The sequence below is a fragment of the Sceloporus occidentalis genome, unplaced genomic scaffold (genome assembly GCF_023333645.1).
Source record: "Sceloporus occidentalis isolate IW3139 unplaced genomic scaffold, rSceOcc1.0.p SCAF_5, whole genome shotgun sequence".
Classification (NCBI taxonomy): domain Eukaryota; kingdom Metazoa; phylum Chordata; class Lepidosauria; order Squamata; family Phrynosomatidae; genus Sceloporus; species Sceloporus occidentalis.
Genome location: NW_028316985.1, coordinates 17180267 through 17199093, shown reverse-complemented (window position 1 = coordinate 17199093; position 18827 = coordinate 17180267). Strand labels below are relative to the sequence as shown.

At 40.1% G+C, this 18827-nt stretch overlaps 1 protein-coding gene across 2 annotated transcripts; it reads left to right on the top strand.

Annotated features, from left to right (window-relative positions):
* The first annotated feature begins 3740 nt into the window (after positions 1-3740).
* LOC149311701 (aldo-keto reductase family 1 member B1-like) lies at positions 3741-18737 on the top strand. 2 transcript variants are annotated; one of them, XM_089526693.1, is made up of 10 exons: positions 3741-4226; positions 8903-9070; positions 9184-9300; positions 10725-10802; positions 11392-11514; positions 12697-12803; positions 13749-13830; positions 14734-14817; positions 16348-16430; positions 18213-18735. In XM_089526693.1, exons 1-10 carry the CDS (start codon positions 4161-4163, stop codon positions 18253-18255), a joined length of 951 nt encoding a protein of 316 aa, XP_089382819.1. In that variant the 5' UTR covers positions 3741-4160; the 3' UTR covers positions 18256-18735. The 2 variants fall into 2 exon arrangements, with proteins under 2 accessions (XP_089382819.1, XP_089382820.1); XM_089526694.1 differs by lacking the exon at positions 10725-10802 and having other exon boundaries at positions 18213-18737.
* Positions 18738-18827: the final 90 nt, after the last annotated feature.

Below are 18827 nucleotides of genomic sequence, written 5' to 3'. Positions count from 1 at the left end.
CTGGATGGCCATTTTGTTGGGAGTGCTTCTGATTGTATCTTCCTGCATGGCAGGGGAATGGATTGAAGTGGCCCCTGTGGTCTCTTCCAATTCTATGATTTCAGCATTTTGTATTTGGGCAGTTTCCAAAACATAAAATAGCATATGTACTACATCAGTTGTGAATATAAGTTTGGGTCAGAGTGGCGCAGACTTGATGCCTGATGTCTTCAACAACCAGCAGAATGTGCTGGAGCCAGTGGGGGCCATCTTTGCTGGGCCTCTTCTGAACAATGAAAACTGGCAGAAGTGTGTTTGAATTATGAATGCTTTCAGTTCATCCTAACAAAGGAGATTATTGCATGCCATTTCTTGACCCAGCCACTCAATATTGTTCTGTAGATAAAAGACTCACAAACTAAACACTGCAACCAGGCGAGCATTAGACTGCATATATTGGTATTATATACAGCTTGGATTCTTCAATGTCTTGTGTTCTCTGAGTCTTTAAATAAATTATATTGTACTTTCAGAGACTGGCAAAACCAGTTTCTACATCCAGCAGAACCAAGTTTAATGTTTCTCCTGGAATTTGCCACTTTAGGCACTCGCTAAATGTTCCCTTGAAGCAATTCCCATGGATATTAAAATATAATGTGCGGCGGAACGTTCAGTGGGACCTTCTTCTTTTGTTGTTTGTTCTGTGTGCAAGAAGGTTTATTAGTCAGTCTCTTGGGGGAGTATTTCAGCATGTAACCCTCCATCTTCAGCAAGAAAGGCACTGTTCATGTTTATGGCTTCAATTCTGCTTAAATATAAATAAGTTAAGTTAAATATCTTGTTACTTTTAATACAATTGATTTTTTCTGACATGAACAGCTGCCATGAGTAGAGGAGGGAACCAGATTATATTGGGGTGGAGAGGATGTATTCAAATCATCCTCTATCTATCTATCCTCTGGTTCTGATAACACATACACACAAACATACATACAAAATTACTATTTGCATGAGGGAGAAAGCTCCTGTTGGCACCAACAGAAATTTCTTCCTGGATGCAAATAGCAGCAAGAAAGGGCAGGGATTATTTTTGTCAGTCAGGTCCATGGCGATGGTGGTGAGGTTGATAAGCTACCCAACAAAAGTCTTGGACATGATGTTAATCAGTCCCCCTCACTTATATTTACATTTCAACAAATAGTTTTATGTAATAGACAATGTAATCGACAGAACTTGGCAAATTAAAATTTTGGGACTATGAGTCCCTCTCTCCTACCCAAGTATATCAAGCTCTGGGAGTGATCAAAAAGCATGCTTGTGCACCAATCCTTGTCTCCCAGTATGTTTGCATATTTCACATACAAATATGAATACAAACATAGATAAGACTGTTTTAAAGTGATATGTTAGGTATAAGATGGACATGTGACTGTATTATGAAGAGGAAGTTATTATTTGAGATATACCTTTACCTCTTTTAAAAATTGGGAATCTCTAATAGTCTAGGAGCCAGCGTGGCATAGTGGTTTGAGCACTGGACTATAATGACTCTGGAGACCAAGGCTTGAATCTCCAATGTGAAGTCGAAGGCTTTCATGATCGGTATCCATAGTTTTTTGTGGGTTTTTCAGGCTATGTGGCCATGTTCTAGAAGAGTTTCTTCCTGACGTTTCATCAGCATGTGGCTGGCATCATCTTCATCTTTCTCTGAAGATGCCATCCACAGATACTGGCAAAACGCCAGGAAGAAACTCTTCTAGAACATGGCCACATAGCCTGAAAAACCCACAAAAAAGCTTGAATCTCTGCTTGGCCATAGATAGAAACCCACTGGGTGACCTTGTGCAAGTCACATCCTCTCAGCCTCAGAAAACCCCATGATAGAGTGGCCTCAGAAATGACTTGAAGATACACAACAACAATAGGAGAGAAAAAGAGAGCAACACGTTAAACTTAGATTTTGACAATGTATAGGTTTGGTTTAACTATAGAAGTTTATGAATGATCTGCTGGAGAAGTTATTTTATATAGTAAGATTTATAACCATCATTATTTATTATGATTATTTAGTCAGTGCCCAGAACTGGACAAAGTATTCCAGAAGAGGTCTGACCAAAGCAGAAATACTATGTCTTATTCTGGGCACCTCAGTTCAAGAGGGATATTGACAAGGTGGAACAAGTCCAGAGAAGGGTGACCAAATGGTTAAAGGTATCGAAACCATGTTCTAAGACAGGGGTAGGCAACCTGCGGCCCGCGGGCCAGATGCGGCCCGGCGAGGCCTTGGGACCGGCCCCAGCCCAGTCCTGCCGCCGATTGCCGCCGGGGCCTTTGGGGGGCAATTGTCTATAGAAGCCTCAGAAACATGCATTTATATTAACATTTTTTAAAAAAATCAAATTTTTTCACGTGTCCTCCATTTTTTTAAAAAAAGTGTCTTCCATTTGAAAATTTTGTCCTACATTTGTCCTGGTTTATTTATATATTTAATTTTTTAAAAAATTATTTAATTATTTATTTTTTGGCTTCGGCCCCCCAGTTGTCTGAGGGACAGCAACCCGGCCCCCGGCTCAAAAAGATTGCCTACCCCTGTTCTAAGAGGAGTGGCTGCTGTGTTTGTTTAGTGTGGAGAAGAGAAGGTTAAGAGGGGATGCGATCGCCACATTTAAATATACGAAAGGGTGTCATACTGAAGATAGAGTTAGCTTGTTTTCTGCTACTCCAGAGGACACAGAGTGACGGATTCAAAGTACAGGAAAAGAGATTTTATTGAATCATTAGGAAGAACTTTTGGATGGCATAAGCTGTTTGACAGTGGAACTCGTTCCCTCGGAGGGTGGTGGAGTCTCCTTCTTTGGAGGTTTGTTGAAGCTAGATGGCCATCTGTCAGGAGTGCTTTGATTGTGTCTTCCTGGGTGGCAGGGGGTTGGATTGGATGACCTTTGTAGTCTCTTCCAGCTCTCTGATTCTATAATTCTGTTGTATATTCAAGGCCTGTCCAAACTATTAAAAAAAAAAAGATAACCCACTATAAATGCCTCATTTCCCACCCACTTGGACTTCTCGGAAAAGCATTTTCTTTCCTCACGGACCTGTCAGCTGGGAAAAGGGAGGAGAAGGAGGAGAATGGAATCTGGTTAGGCAATATGGCCAATACATGTTCAGCTTTTATAGTGCTATAGAAAACTGGTTAGTAAGAGATGTCTTCAGTATCTCTGCTCACTATTGTCTCTGGAGATCCAGATGGGCATGCCTTCTTTTTTAATGGTACGGTGTTTTAAAAATCTTATAGTTCTAGCATAAATACCATGTGCTCTCCTTCCCATCCAGAGCAGAAAAAAAACTAGCTAACTGCACCTCTTGAAAAACTGAGCTTTTTGCAGCAGTCTATCCTGAAATAAAAAGAACCCATATTTTAGGTAGGAATAGATGTTTCCCCTTCCCTGAACTGCTTTGGCTATTCTGTGAAAAGAAAAATGTAATTTGTTAAAAAAAACAACTGCAACAACCCAAGAGCTTCAGCAACAAATGGAGCAACAAACAGGAACATTTCATCCTCTTCTTTCCCCCCTTCAGTTGTGCAATTAGCTGCTCATTCAGTTGCGTAACATTGCTATTCAACAAAAGGGTTGTGTAGCATAATCAACCCATAATGCAGCACATGGAGGTTTTTGTTATGCAACCCTGATGTTGGATGTCTGCCACATGCTCTTTTAATTCAGTTTGGGTCCAACAAGTGAAACCAAAAACTAGCTCAAAAGTCCTTTCACATACAAACCCATGATCAGTCCTTGTGTTCTTTTCCAATAACCTGATCTACGAGGGGAACAAGTTTTAATTGCTGATATTATCAGAGACCTAGGTGTCAGTAAAAGACCATTTTTGGCACATCCATAATGAATCATAAGATCTTGATCTCAATCGGCTGTCCATCCATGAGATTATAGCTGCTGGCCTGAGATATTACGATTCCATCTCCCTTTCCGCAAAGAGAACCTGAGAAGGAAGAAAAGAGACCTATTGCTTTCAGCACTTCTTCATTTGTTGGACTTCTGTCGTTGACAGCCAATCACCAGATTGTTGAACAAGGAAGGGCCTTTTTAAAGCGAGTCACACAGAGGTGTGAACCACTTTTCTGTTCTTTTTCTTTTTGCCTACAGAAGGAACAGAAGAGAAGGTAGATGCAGATCTACCTAGAGCTGAGCAACAAGGCAAAGATGCCCATTCTGGGATTAGGAACATGGCAGGTAATTTAACAGGACTTCTGGCATTCCACTCATATTATCGCTAGGGCTTCACCTGTGCAGAATGTTGTGAAAAGTAGTCTTAGCTTGTTATGGTTTGTCTTCCCTTTTATGCAAGAGCTTGTAGATGTTAAAGATGGTAGCACCTGGTTTATAACTCTTATCTTTAGCACTTGGTAAAGCTTTTGTAAGTTACTAGGGGTGCTTCTGGGTGTCAGGTAACATTTGCTTTTAGATAAACAAAACAAAACACTCTGTGTTTGGACAAAAACAGAGTCCTCTGGTATAATCCAAGTTGCAGTTCTTTGGAACAGCATCCTAGGAAAGTTTATGTCACATGAGTCTTTAAGGTATTGCAAGACTTATTTTTCCTGCATCATACTAACACAGCTGGACTGTTAGTTGCTTTCATGGCTATAATATATTCCTGGCTTTGGCTGCATCCACATTGCAGAAATAATCCAGTTTGACACGGTTTTAACTGCCATAGCTCAGTGCTATGAAATTCCAGGATTATAGTTTGTTGTGGCAGCAGAGCTCTCTGACAGAGAAGGCTAAATATCTCACAAAACTATAGTTTCCGGAATTCCATAGCACTGAGCCATGGCAATCAAAGCAGTGTCAAACTGCATTATTTCTGCAGTGTGGATGCAACCTTTGCAAGACTCACAGCAGGTTTGGAAAAAAGCAATTAATGGTCCAAAGGTTGAAAAGTACGGTAGCCCATTGATATCTATTTGGGTTCCAGGAACCCCCGTGGATACCAAAATCCATGGATGTTCAATATACAGTGGCATATTAAAATGGTGTCCCTTATATAAAATGGCAAAATCAAGGTTTCCTTTTTGGGTTTTTTTCTTTGGGAGTGGGGATTATTTTCAAGCCACAGATAGTGGAATCTGTGGATATGGAGGGCCAACTATAGCAACATGATGAGTGGGGAAGACAACTAAAGAAATATACTTCCCATTCCAAATAAGGTTAAGCACTGTTGCCACACCTCAAACTAAATTAAGTTTGTGTGTAAACTTAAACAATACTATATTTGATGAGGGAAACAGCTGTTCTAGGAATATGTGTTTATGAATTGTCCTGTCGATGTCACACTCATTATCATATTTTCCCTAAAGCATTATAATCAGTGCAATCATTCTCGTTCATTTGAAAAAGGTCCATACAAATGAAGCATGGTTCCATGCCAAGGCTTATTTACCTGATTGACTGCTGTGCAACAAACTACTCTTTGGAGTCCGTTCCCATAGAGTCTTCATGCAACAACCATGCAGAGGAGACTTGCTTTTGGACTTTCACAGATTTCTCTTACTTACGTGCAATTAAACCAATGATCAAATTAATATCAACAATGGAACACAGTTGTTGTTGTTGCTGTTATTATTATTATATTTGTTTATGTCCTTTTTTCAAGTTGGAACTCAAAGCAGCTTACAATTTAAAAAACACAATTAAAAACATACTGAAGTGCACATTAAACTACGTTTTTTCTCTGATGGAAAAAGGGAGGGGAACATTTTTCTGCAAGCCCTCTCCATGTCCTCAAAATCTGCTTTGGGTTCCAGAGAAGATCATGTGCTGAGATAAGAAGCTACAGGTGGGAGGACAGGAAGGGAATGGCTTAATATGTGACTGCTGTGCAATAAACTTTGCTTGTATAATCTTAGATTCAGAACTGGCATAGCCATTGGCCAAGGTGAGGCAGCTGCCTTAGGTATCATCAAAAAAGCAGCAAATAGTTATTTATACATGCATGATTATAGATTTTTTCTCCTCCCTCTGTGTGCCTGTGTGTATGTATGAGAGTGAGAGTGGAAAGAGATGCTTGTGGGTTTTTCTGCCAGAGGAACTCACCAGGAATATTGTGTCCGGTTCTGGGCACCACAATTAAAAAAGGAAATTGAGAAACTGGAGCATATCCAAAGGAGGCAACTAAAATGGTGAAGGGTCTGGAGACCATGCCCTATGAGGAATGACTTAGGGAGCTGGGTATGTTTAGCCTGGAGAAGAGAAGGTTAAGAGGTGATATGATAGCCCTGTTTAAATACTTAAAGGGATGTCATATTGAGGAGGGAGCAAAATTGTTTTCTGCTGCCCCAGAGACTAGGACCAGGAACAATGGATGCAAGCTCCAGGAAAAGAGATTCCACCTCAACATTAGGAGGAACTTCCTGACAGTAAGGGTTGTACGACAGTGGAATAAACTCCATCGGAGTGTAGTGGAGTCTCCTTCCTTAGAGGTCTTTAAACAGAGGCTGGATGGCCATCTGTCGGGTATGCTTTAATTGAGAGTTCCTGCATGGCAGGGGGTTGGACTGGATGGCCCTTGTGGTCTCTTCCAACTCTATGATTCTATCATTCTATGAAAGTCAAGCTTTTACACCAAGTAGCCATAGTGTAACTTTACGCTCATGGAGTTATACCTCAGATGTGCTATGCCACCAGAGAACTGAGAAGATGTACAACTAAATGTATGCTAATGCACAATGCATAATGTGCATCAATGTCAATGCGGAAAGTGTGCATTTTGTGACCATTTGCAATAGCACCAGATATATAAGTTTGCTTTCACAATGGTGAATATTGTTGTTATGCATCAGATAAAAAGCTAAAGTGTCACCAACAGGATTCCAGCCTGTCTTGGATGGCATTGGGTGCTGTGTAGCATTGTTGTAGGAGAAAAGATCCCTTAGTTCATTGTCTAGGTGAGGAACCAGACAACATGGGTAAAGGGTTAACTATAGTTTATTTTGCTTATGCAAGAGGTTATTTATAAAGAAAGGATTTTTTTAAAACTGCCAAAAAGCAGGGCAAGCTTGCTTTTATAGACTTAAAAGTTTCTGGAAGTTCCCTGAAAACCATTCTGTCCAATCATATTCCTGAGAAGATTTTGTTTACTTGGAGAGACACATATAATTGTATAGTAACATAGTCTTACAACAAATGAACATATTCAAGAGTAGCCTGTTGTCCATATGGTGTAATACAAAATATTTAATCTAGCCTACTAGTTTCTAGCCAGAAGGTGAAAACAGAGCAGAGGAGGAGTGAGCTTTGATACCATGAGGACTGGAAGGGAAAGAGAAATTATCCTGGAAAGTCTTAGCAAGTTGCAGCAACAATTCAATTAAGACTTACAAATTGTAGCAATCTGATGTATTGCTAGCTGAGCTGAAGATCTGCATTCAGCTGTTGCTCTTGCCTGGAGATGACCTACAAAAACAAGATTCAAAGTCAGGAGCCTTAAGATCAGACACCCCTAGTTCAAAGCACAAAACTGGTTTGCCCTGAAAGAGAATGATCTGCCAGAAAAGATTTGACAGCTGAATACACAGTCTGAATTTTAAAAAGCATTAAAGACCAGTCTTTTCCAGCAGGCCAGGGACGTAGCCAGGATTTTAGGAAGGGGGGGGGGGGGTCCAGACTAAGTGCCACCATTATAATGGGGCTTGGGTGCGGCGGTGCAGCAGCATGCACCATTCATTTTTCTAATGGAAGGGGGGGGGGGGGTCTGGACCTCAAGACCCCCCCCCCCCCCCGGCTACGTCCCTGAGCAGGCTTATCCGGATTATTTTTTAATGGTGAATTTGAAATGGTGAATTTGAAATGTGGATTACATACATCTTATTTGTCCTTTTAAATTGATGTGTATTTTACTGATATGTTTTTAATGAATGTTGTGTGTCTGTTAATTGTTGTTCTCTGACTTGATCCATGGGTGGAGGCAGTAAGAAATCATCATCATCATCATCATCATCATCATCTGGGGAAAGGAGAAGAGGGGGCAGAATCGTGCCCTTCCCAGTCGGCTCAGAGAAAAGCAAAGTGCTGCAGCCTCTTCTAACTCATGGCTTCTTTCTCATTAATAACTTTAGCCCTCTTGACCATACTCTGATATGCTTGAACCTATATGTCCTAGAAATTCTGGTGTGTGTATGTTCTTTCTCTTCTTCCATTGTAATTTAAATGTAGTTATCTTCCCCCACCCTGCTATCTTCCCATGAAGGGAAGTACAAACTAGTTGAGCAGCCTCTCTTTTTCTTGTCTCTTTTTACTGAAACTTTTCACTCAGCCAAGAATCTCAAGAGGTGATGCATTAATAATAAGTTCAGCACCATGGGCAGTAGTGCTAAACAAGCCTCTCTTTTTCCTGGCAGGCAGAAACATTTTTATTTAAACAGACCTTCAGCATTTCATCTGTGATAGCAGAAAAATTGTGTAATGGAATGTGTTGCATTTTTTACTTTACTATGATTTTACTGTTTTTAAAAGCAAAATAAAAGTACCTTCTTTGTCAGAGGACTGACTTATGCCTATACTTTGTTTTCTCAAAACAGAGAAAAAAAGAGCGAGAGAGAGAGAGAGAGAGAGAGAGAGAGAGGAAGGGAAGATAAAAAAAGGGAAAAGAAGGGAAAGGAAAGTTTTTAGGTGAAACTCTAACAGGCCTCAGCAACAGAGAAAATAAACCCTATTCTTGGTCAGGTAATGGTCCAGTTTGCAGGTCGTAGTATGCCAGCGTACCTTGTTTGCCATTTCGGGTTGACTGCAGGGAAGATGTGATATTAAGATAACAAATATTAAAACCTTGGAGGGATGATAACTGCTTCTGTTTTCTTTGTAGGAAACTGCAACATATTACTCTCTGAGTAATTTCCCTTCCCTCTCAGTCTCCTTTAGGAAAAGTGAGAGAGGCCATCAAGCTGGCAATTGATATTGGGTACCGGCATTTTGACTGTGCTCTTCTCTATGAAAATGAAGATGAGATTGGAGATGCCATCCAGGAGAAGATACAGAAACAGGAGGTGGCACGAGAAGACCTTTTTGTCGTCAGTAAGGTACAGCTGTGTCGAAAAGCTTGAGGAAATGCAATTTTTTTAACGGAATAAAACCAAGATGCCTGTTATCATTCCAGGGCAGTTACGCAAGGAATGTCCTTATTGTTTTGCAGCTGTGGTGCACATTTCATGAGAAATCCATGGTGAGAGGGGCATGTCGAAGAACGCTCACATCTCTAAAGTTGGATTATCTAGACCTCTACCTCATGCACTGGCCCATGGGATTTAAGGTACGGTGATTTCGGTCCCTCCCCGCCAGCCTTTCCATTAGAAGTGTGGGCTGACTTTTCTTTCTGTTATCTCTTCCTACTATCAGAGGAATAGTCAAACCATCTTCTGTTCTACTTTTGGAAAATCTGTCAATTTTTAGGACTTTGACTAACAAGTAGATACACAAACACAGTGAGTCAATTGTTTCAGAAAGGATAGCCATGTTAGCTTATTGCATTAAAATCAACAGAATCATGTGCATCTGAAAGACAAAACAGATATTTTGGATATTTTGTAGCACGTGCCCTTCTTTTTGGACCATAGCCTCTTTATCAAGTATAGTAGAATAGTCCAGAAAGGATGATTGTATAGTTAATTTGTTATATTTCAAGGTGCCAGAAGACTTTTCACTGATTTAGTTGTGTATCTAATGTCTTCCTGCTAACACTTTGTTTTTTCCCTGTAGTATAAAGGTCCAAAACACACTGCAGAAATAATCCAGTTTGAGAACTGCTTTAACTCCCCTGGCTCAATGCTAGGGAATCCTGGAAACTGTAGTTTTGTGAGACATTTAGCCTTCTGTATCAAAGAGCTCCTGTGCCACAATAAACTAGAATTCCCTAGCACTGTGCCAGGACAGTTAAATCAGATTCAAACTGGATTATTTTTGCAGTGTCTTTCAGACTATAGTTACCTGTTTGTTACACATGAGACTTGTTCACTGAACTACTGGGATGGTGAAAGCAATTCTTAACACTTGCTCCGCCATTGTAATGTTTTCATTTCCTCAAGTCACAACAATAGAACGGGAGAGTGGGTCATAGAAAGGTCTTATTGGCGCGTTACAGACCTCCCCTTAGGGGCGGCCTGTAGGCGCACCTTTCCCCGCCAGATCGGGGCCTCAGCGGCCAGAGTGGCAGCTTCTGAAGCCCCGATCCGCCGCTTTCCGGGCTGCGGGGAAGCGGCAAAAGGCCCCTTCCCCGCAGCCTGGAAAGGGGTGTCCTTGGGGCTTCAAGCCCCAAGGACACCCCACGGCAGTGGGGAGAAGGAGAAAGGGGCCGTTTGGCCCCTTTCTCCTTTGGTCCGCTGGACGCAGCCGTCTAAAGGCTGCGCCCAGCGGACCAAACCAGGAAAGAGCTCCGAAACGGAGCTCCTTCCGGGGTCGTGGAAAGGGCGCCCTAGGCGCCCTTCCGCAACCCCAATATGTCACAACCGTTTGGAGGCGGCGCGGTCGTGACATATTGATGGTGATGGCCGTGTGGAACGGCCGCTGCCATTTTGTGCGTGCACAGCACGCACTAGGGTTAGGGCGGTGCGGAAGCACCGCCCCGCCTTAACCCTAGTACACGCTCCGCGCGTACTTTTAAGCCCGTATGTAACGGGCCATTGCTCACTATGCTAGATATGTTTGGAAACTGTGGGGCATTCTCTTGCTTTTTAACAGGCCGGAGAGGAGTTTTTCCCTGAAGATGAGAGTGGTAGGATAGTGCCCAGTGATACAGATTTTCTGGACACATGGGAGGTAAGTTTGGGGACTCTCCTGTTTTGTTCCATATCTGTGATTGCATGTGCCTTTTGCAGGAAATGGTTCCTGCAAACCTTTTAACACTAGAGAGTTAAGACTGGTGCATTCTCTTTGAAACATTTCCTCTACAAGCACCATTGAAACAGAAGGAATTTGAAGAAGGATATGAGTTGTTTGACAAGTAAAGTAAATTACAACTCTGTTCTTGGCTGATTGTACCTGTATTGACTGTTTTATTGCTGAGTATCTTATTTTGGGGAGTAGAAACTGAATTATTGTGACCCTCAATTGCTCACTCACTCTGTCTAGCTTTCCATCTATGTTTTTATGGGCATACATGGACTGTGTTTCTATTTTATTATGTTTTAAATGTGTTTTGAAAGGTACTTTTAATTTGTATTGTTAACTTGTGTTGTTAAAATAGATATCTGGTTTAATTGTCTTTTAACTTTTGTATTCATCTTTTTGTTTTTTGTTATGCCTTGTTTTTAAATGCTTGTAAGCTGCCTGAAATCCCATGCTGGGGAAAACAAACAAAACAAGCAAAGACATTTTCACCATTTCATTCTATTTTTTGATCCTGTAGGCAATGGAGGAGCTAGTGGATGAAGGTCTGGTGAAATCCATTGGAATTTCTAACTTTACTTGTGAACAGATAGAAAGACTCTTGAATAAACCAGGATTAAAATACAAACCAGTGATTAACCAGGTACCTTGCTTGCATAGAATGATTTGTGTGAAACGCCCAGTATTTATAGGTGACTTGATCTATGTGTTCTATTTTGGTACTCTTGGTATAGTAAAAAACAACAACAACCCCTTCTGAAAGGTGAGTAAGATGCTCTGAAACATGCCCAGTATTTTCCCTGGGTAACTTGGCAGCTGTGGTGTTCTGCCATTTTACATTTTTCAAAATCTTACATATAAAGCACCCTTTGTTTATTCCATGCCATGGGATCTAATGCTAGCCTGTGTGTATATAGGAGCTTTCGATGTGCTATTGTACATCAAGGTGTTTCTCGTTGGAGACTCATACATGTTTTGTTTATCCCAGAATATCTTCTATCGACTCCCAGTACACACAGAGATTTTTAATACAAGCTCCTCAGATTGGTTTATTTTAACCTTGTATAAAATTGGAAAGAACAGGAACAACATCTGAGACTTTTCAATCAGCCTGGATTCACTCTGTATGTGCTTGTTATGAAACATAACATCCAGTGATGCAGTGAAACCAGGATTAGCAGAATTGAAGTGCCAACAGAGGGATGCAGATGTCATCTGGTGTTTTCTCAAACTTCTCTCTCCTTCCCGGGTTTAGCTGCAGTCTTTCCAGGTTGAGTAGGGGTGGATTTAAATAGGAAGTTAAGTCCCATTAACTTTACAAAAAGGCCAGTTCCTGGGATTGCTGGACTTTGTATGAATAACACAGCTGATTGTATACTCTCTTTTAAAATACTCCTTGGGGATATGGATATAGGGGTATCATGATGAGTGCCTATAGTTCAAAACCTATCACTGCTCCATTTGTAGCAGCAACAAACATGTGGGGTGAGCTCTGAGTAGTGATAAATGGATGGTGGTGAGCAATTCAGCACACTTGCTGTTCAGTCTTTGGATACTTACCAACAATGCAAGAGTAAGCAAGGAGAAAACACAATGGACTCCCCCACCCCCAAGTATCCCTTCCTTAGCACACTCTGTCTTTGTCCATGTGAACAGAGCCAATGCAAAAACAGCCATGTGAACCCCTATTTCACATGAGAAAGAAAACTGCAAACCACCAGCATGACACCAAAAGTACTGCACCCCAATGCACACTATACTATAGCAGAGTGCATTTGCCTCTTTATCTGCTTGGAAATAAGACATTAGCGCTTGTGTGTTATAGATCGAGAGCCACCCATACCTGCCTCAGGAAGAACTGATAAATTTTTGCAAGTCCAAAGGGATTTCTGTAACTGTGTATTGCCCTCTTGGAGCTCCCAGATGGCCGTGGTGAGTTTACTTTAAACCTGCCTTCTTTGTAAACCCTGACCTTAGGTGCCGTTTCTTTCTTTTATTCTGTAATTTGTTGCTTTTTGTGTTGAATTAACATTTTAAAAAATATCCTGATGACATTTAAGCCTTGTTGCAATGGTGGTGGTGATTAAGTGAATGTTAATAGACATATTTGGGGTCAAATTAGATAGACATGGGACCACTGTATCATCTGCCACCAATAAAACCTTTAGCAGTAGTATGTGTCCTATATAAAATGGCAAAATCTAGTTTTGCTTTTTGGAATCTGGGGAGGGAAGATATTTTCAAGCTGTGAATGGCTGAATCCATAGATGCAGAATTAATGGATACAGAGGGGTGACTGTAAAGAAATATTCCATCTATCACCCATTCCTATCACCTATCCAGCAATCAAATTCCATCCCCATTGTGTTCTAAAACATTACTGCCACTGGCTCTGAGATTATATCTGCCAGTTCTTTTAATATCTTTGGATTTAGTTTGGATGGAGACTTATTAACCAAGTATTCCTATACTGCCTCTTTACATCTTCTGTGCTGCATTTCCCCTACTGCATTTCTGCCTCATTTTCCTCGGGTTGAGCATCCTTTTTCTTATGTGAGAAGACTGAGGCAAAGAAGGTGTTGAGTCGTTTTTCTTTTCTCTGTCCACTGTTAGCATTTTGCCATCTTCTCCATACAGTGGCCCTACCATTTCCTTTTTCCGTTTGCTACAGACATAACAAAAAAAGCCCTTTTTATTGTTCTTAACCTCTCTTGCAAGCTTGAGTTCATTCTGCGCTTTAGCTTTTCTGACTTTACCCCTACACTTGCTAGCTATTTGTTTGACTTTCTCTTTGATGATTTTCCCCTTTTCCCATTTCTGGCATTTAAAATGATTTTTTAAATGTATGTATGTATGTATGTATGTATGTATGTATAGGTCCAAATCTGATGCCGCTTCTCTCCTGGATGACCCTGTGATCAAAGAAATTGCAACTAAACACAATAAAACAACAGCCCAGGTACATGGATCCTTCCCCCACCTTTATTGGATGACATTACTGGGACCAGCAGTGTAAGGTTTTGTTTTGTCTACATGATCTTATGATTCACATGATTCAAATATGGATTATGTGTATCAGTAATTCTTAAGGCAGAAAACCAAAGCCGATTTCAGAATGTACACTCCATGATCTTTCATCTACACATGACTGAGAAGCACTGTTGCCAGATTTCAAGGTCTGACCCCAAGTCTCCAGTTTTTGTGGTGAGATATAAGTTTGCAAATTCTCCAGTTTTGCCGGACTCAGCTTCAGCTCTCTCTCTCTCTGTGTATGTTTGAATGATAAGCTGTAAGGTTCGGACTTAATGCATAACACCTAAGCACAATCACTGGGGCTGTCCCTAAGGTTTTGGCTTTGAAACCTCTGGGCTTGGGATGATGCTTAATTGGCAACTCTGCTAAGAAATGAGGTGAAGCATTCCCTTCTCCACTCATGTATATCTCAGGCATGTATATTCTATCATCCAGATATCTGGATTTCCACACATTAAAATGACATTTGATGAGGGCAATGCGCAGAAAAGTCACATTTTAAGATCACAATTTCAAGAGTCCCCCAGCTGTTAAAGTGACTGGCCATCCTGGCTGAGGAAGTCAGTGAATTTTAGTCTTAAAGTCATTTTACAAAGCTCTGAACAAGAGTATCCACATATTACATTCAACATGCATATGCCCAAATGGACAGCTGATTTGATGGCTATAATTTCAATGTCATTTGCACAGTTCAGTCCTACTTTTCTGTCTTGTGTTGTGGTAGACCCTACCTTTAGTTTTGTACTGAGGTTCTAAAGAGAAAGACCATGAAAAGGACAAGTGTATCACATTATCTTTGAACCATCCCTAATTAATGTGTTTCTCATAGGTTTTGATCCGTTTCCAGATCCAAAGAAATGTGAGTGTAATCCCCAAGTCAATTACCCCACATCGCATTAAAGAGAATTTTGAGGTAAGGTTGACATTGAAAAACATTTTAAGGCATTTCATCCAGACATCAATTTAGTCTATGCAAATAAAAGTACAGTTTATATAGCAGGCATGTGGAGAATACCTTTTCTGGAATTGAAAGGTTTTTTAAAATTAAACCAAACTAAATATTTTAGTCAATTAAAAAAAAATCTATTCCCACCCATTTCCCATTATCTAGGCCAGCATTAGTCAAAGAGGTTGTCCCTGAGCCATTCGCTGCTGGGTCCTGACAGGTTTCCAGGAGGGAAAGATAGAAACAAACAGTTCTAGCTAATGGACACAAGTATGGTGCCAGGGCCTGGCACACTGGACAAAAATAATTGTTGGTCTCCCTCATCAGGCAGTCTTAGAATTATTGATTTAGGTATAAAAGAATGTTCATTACATAGATCAGAGGTTTTTTGGACTATAGTTTCCAGCTAGAATGGCCAGTAGTGATGTTTATTGGAGAGCTCTTGGAGTTCTGGTCCAAAAGAGCTTTCTAGTTCTGATTTATGGACTCAATATGGACCCACCAAGGCCTTCAGTCTGGACCTCTAGGGACATTATCACATTAACCCCCTTCTTGCTTCAATTGTGTTAGTTAAAGAAAACAAGAACATACTGGTTTCAGAGCTGCTATTATTGCACATTTTCGCAACAGTACAACTGAGACTGTTTCCCTCTCATATGACCTACCCAATGTGCCTTTCAGCTTTATTTTATTTTATTTTTACTTTTTAACACCACTCTGGAGTTAGGCTCCTCTGATGCTCATTTTCTTCTTGCCTGATGTGCACACATGTGGTTATAATATCTAATCTAATCTAATACTTACTGCATGTAGTCTCCTTGCAGAGATCAGCCCAACTAGCTTTTTTTGTTGTTGCTCTTTTGACCCCCTGCTGATCCCAGCATGGTTTGCAAAAGCAAACAGCCACAGGGCAAGGAGCTTCAATTTGACCTGACCAAGCTTTATGAACTCCAAATGTTGCCTTTTATCCCTTGTTCAGGACAGTGGGCATAGACTGGAATTTCCCTGACTTGCAAAATGAAAACTTAAAATCATTCATGCCTACGGCTCTTGCATTTTCTGTGCTAGCATTTTCAAAAGAACATTTGCTGGCTCCTTTTCTTTGGATGCCTTACCTGCAAAGTGGGACCTTGGTATCCGCTGCGGTTTGGTTCCAGGCCTCCCCATGGATAAGAAAATCCATGTATGGGAAAGTCCCATTAAATAGAATAATTTAGTAATATGGTGTCCCTTATACAAAATGGTAAAATCAAGGTTTGCTTTTTGGAATTTATATATTTTAAAATTATTTTTAAACCATGGATCCTTGAATCTGTGGCTATGGAGGGCTGACTGTATTTCTAAATGGTTAAATTCAGCTTTAAGTTGCTGCAATGATAGAATTTTGAGGACTGAAGGAAAATTTAATGGAGACAGAATTCTTATTGGGGGCCAAAATGCTCATTGAATTGTGGGGCATTTCCAATTATTATGGCACTGTAAATTCTTTCTTTTCAGGTGTTTGACTTTGAATTGAGCCCAGAAGAAATTCGAACTCTACTCAGCTCAAACAAGAGACACAGGATCTGTACGATAGAAAAGTGAGTGTCTACTTGCTGTCCTGCAGTGAGTGGAAAAACAACAAAACACACCACATCAAGGAGACGCTGACCATTAAAACAAAAAGAGCTAAATGTACTCCACCACTGACATTTTTATCCATCTGCAATAGCCAAACCCATCTGCAGAATTCACAAGTAATAAACATTCAAGTTTAGTGAGACTTCTACCCTAAACCAAAAGTGTTTTAATGGGTCTTTCCATAGTTAAAATCCAACAAAATGCAAACTCCCAGTAGACCTCTAAGAACACAGAAAAAAACCAAAACACTTTGATTTTGATGCCATTTGGACCCTTTAAATTATTATGGTTATTTATCATACATATGTACAAATCTTATAAAAATAACTATTCTAAAACATGCTTCAACAACTGATTAAATTTCTAAAACAGATTATCTCTCTTCAGAGCTATTGTTTAGGTCGGAGTTATGTTTTATACACATTCCTTGTAACAATTGGACAGCAGAAGTATTTATTTCAGCTGTTACATTTTTTTTTGGTATATTGTATGTTTTTTAAAGTGCATAATTCATTGTAGAAAACATATTTAAGTTTCAGAATAATGATTTGTATGTTTATTGTATATTTCACTAGTGCAAGGCTATTAGTGCAAAGTGCAATCTGAAGGTCACACGTGGCTTCTTAAAGCTGTTTTTTTGGTCTTCGTCTCCTCCAGTTTTGCCTAAACTGTCCTTCTGTAACCCCAAAAGGGTGAATTTCCTTTTAGATTCAGACAGGTTGAAAGCTGATCTGTTATCTTTTTAACGTCAGACAGCACAAGCCTTTGCCATATTTTTTAATTGCTAAAAGAATTGGAAAAAGAAAAACTCTCTCTACAATCACTCCTTGATACTTAGCTCTTGTGCCAACACATTATTATTTTCAACTGTAGAATGCAAATACCTAGATCTTGGGAAAATTACTTTTGAAAAATAACTGCGTGGCTGAGATCCTACAATGGGGTCATGTAGCATAAATCTCTATATGTGTCTTTATGCAGTAAATGTACTATGCATTTCTTGTGTTGAATGGCAACATTGCACAGCCATACGTGCAACTCCATTTCCTCAGATTAAATAAGTAGACATTATGGATTGGACAGCTTTTTAAAAACCTGTTTCTGTAGCAGACGTTACACACCAAAATGAGCAGTCATCAAATTAGTTGAAAAACTTGGGGGATTACAGCCGAAATGAGCAACTTTTCTTAAACTCTGCAAATAATTTAGAATATGGGATTTATTCCACCTTAATTGCTAATAGAATCCAGAAAAGTTTGCAAAAGTTTTAAAGACTGAATCTCTCCATAGGAGCCTGCCCAGGCCCTGAAATTCTCAGCAGAGGCACTTCTTTCAGTCAAACTACCATCATTGGCAGGCTCCATGGGGATACATAAGAGGGCCTACTCAGTGGTTGCCGCTAGACTCTGAATTCCTTCCTGAGGAAGGCTAAAATGGGCCCCTCATTGCTGTCTTTCCATCAGCAGGCAAAGACTCCTTAAAAAAATCCCTCTGAAGATTTTTTAAAGGGAAGGTTTTTAAGACTGTATGTAGTGCATTAAGTTGTTTTTAAAAACTGCTTTTTAAAAATGTAATTGTATGTTTGGATAGTGTTATAGTTTGATTCTATTTTAATGTTGGTCTGTAGTATTTTCTTTTAATTATGTTGCATTTGTTTTAATTTGTAAGCCATTTGGAATCTCATTTTTGGGGAAATGGTGGTGTACAGATGATATTGATGCCAAGCTCTTAATCTTTCGCAGGAGCAGACTCCATAAAGATTATCCTTTCAAGGAAGATAACTGAAGGCATCATATAACCCATGAGAAACCAGCCAAGCAGCCTTCTGTTTGCATTACACCTTTCAGCAGTCACCCCAGCAAAGGAAAATTACTTGTGATACTCCCAGCAGCTCATATCTAGACACATGTAAAACCAAAAGGAGAAGAAAATATTGATCTAACTCTGCTTAATTGCAGTAGCTTTAGATGCTTTGTGCCAGTTTTGTTTTCACTAGATCAATTGTAGGAGACATTTGGTCCTCCAGATGTTTTAGCTTGTAATTACCATCACTCCCACTCAGCATGGTCAGTGGCAATGAGTTATGGGAATTATAGTGTAACACATCTGAGTATCTGTTGTATCTGCACTATATGGTTTAAGAATTACATATTCAAGCATTACTCTCAAAATGCCTTTTGAAATAAAGCAGTGATGAAAATAATGTGCCAACACCAATCTTTTAACTGATTGTGTGCTCAGGAAAATCCAGTGTTTCGCAGCACATCACCAAGTATTCTACAGAAGCTGAGTTCTTCAACCATACACCTTCAATTCTCCTCCTAGATGGCACAGGTTCTTTGCAAAGCTAACCCTAA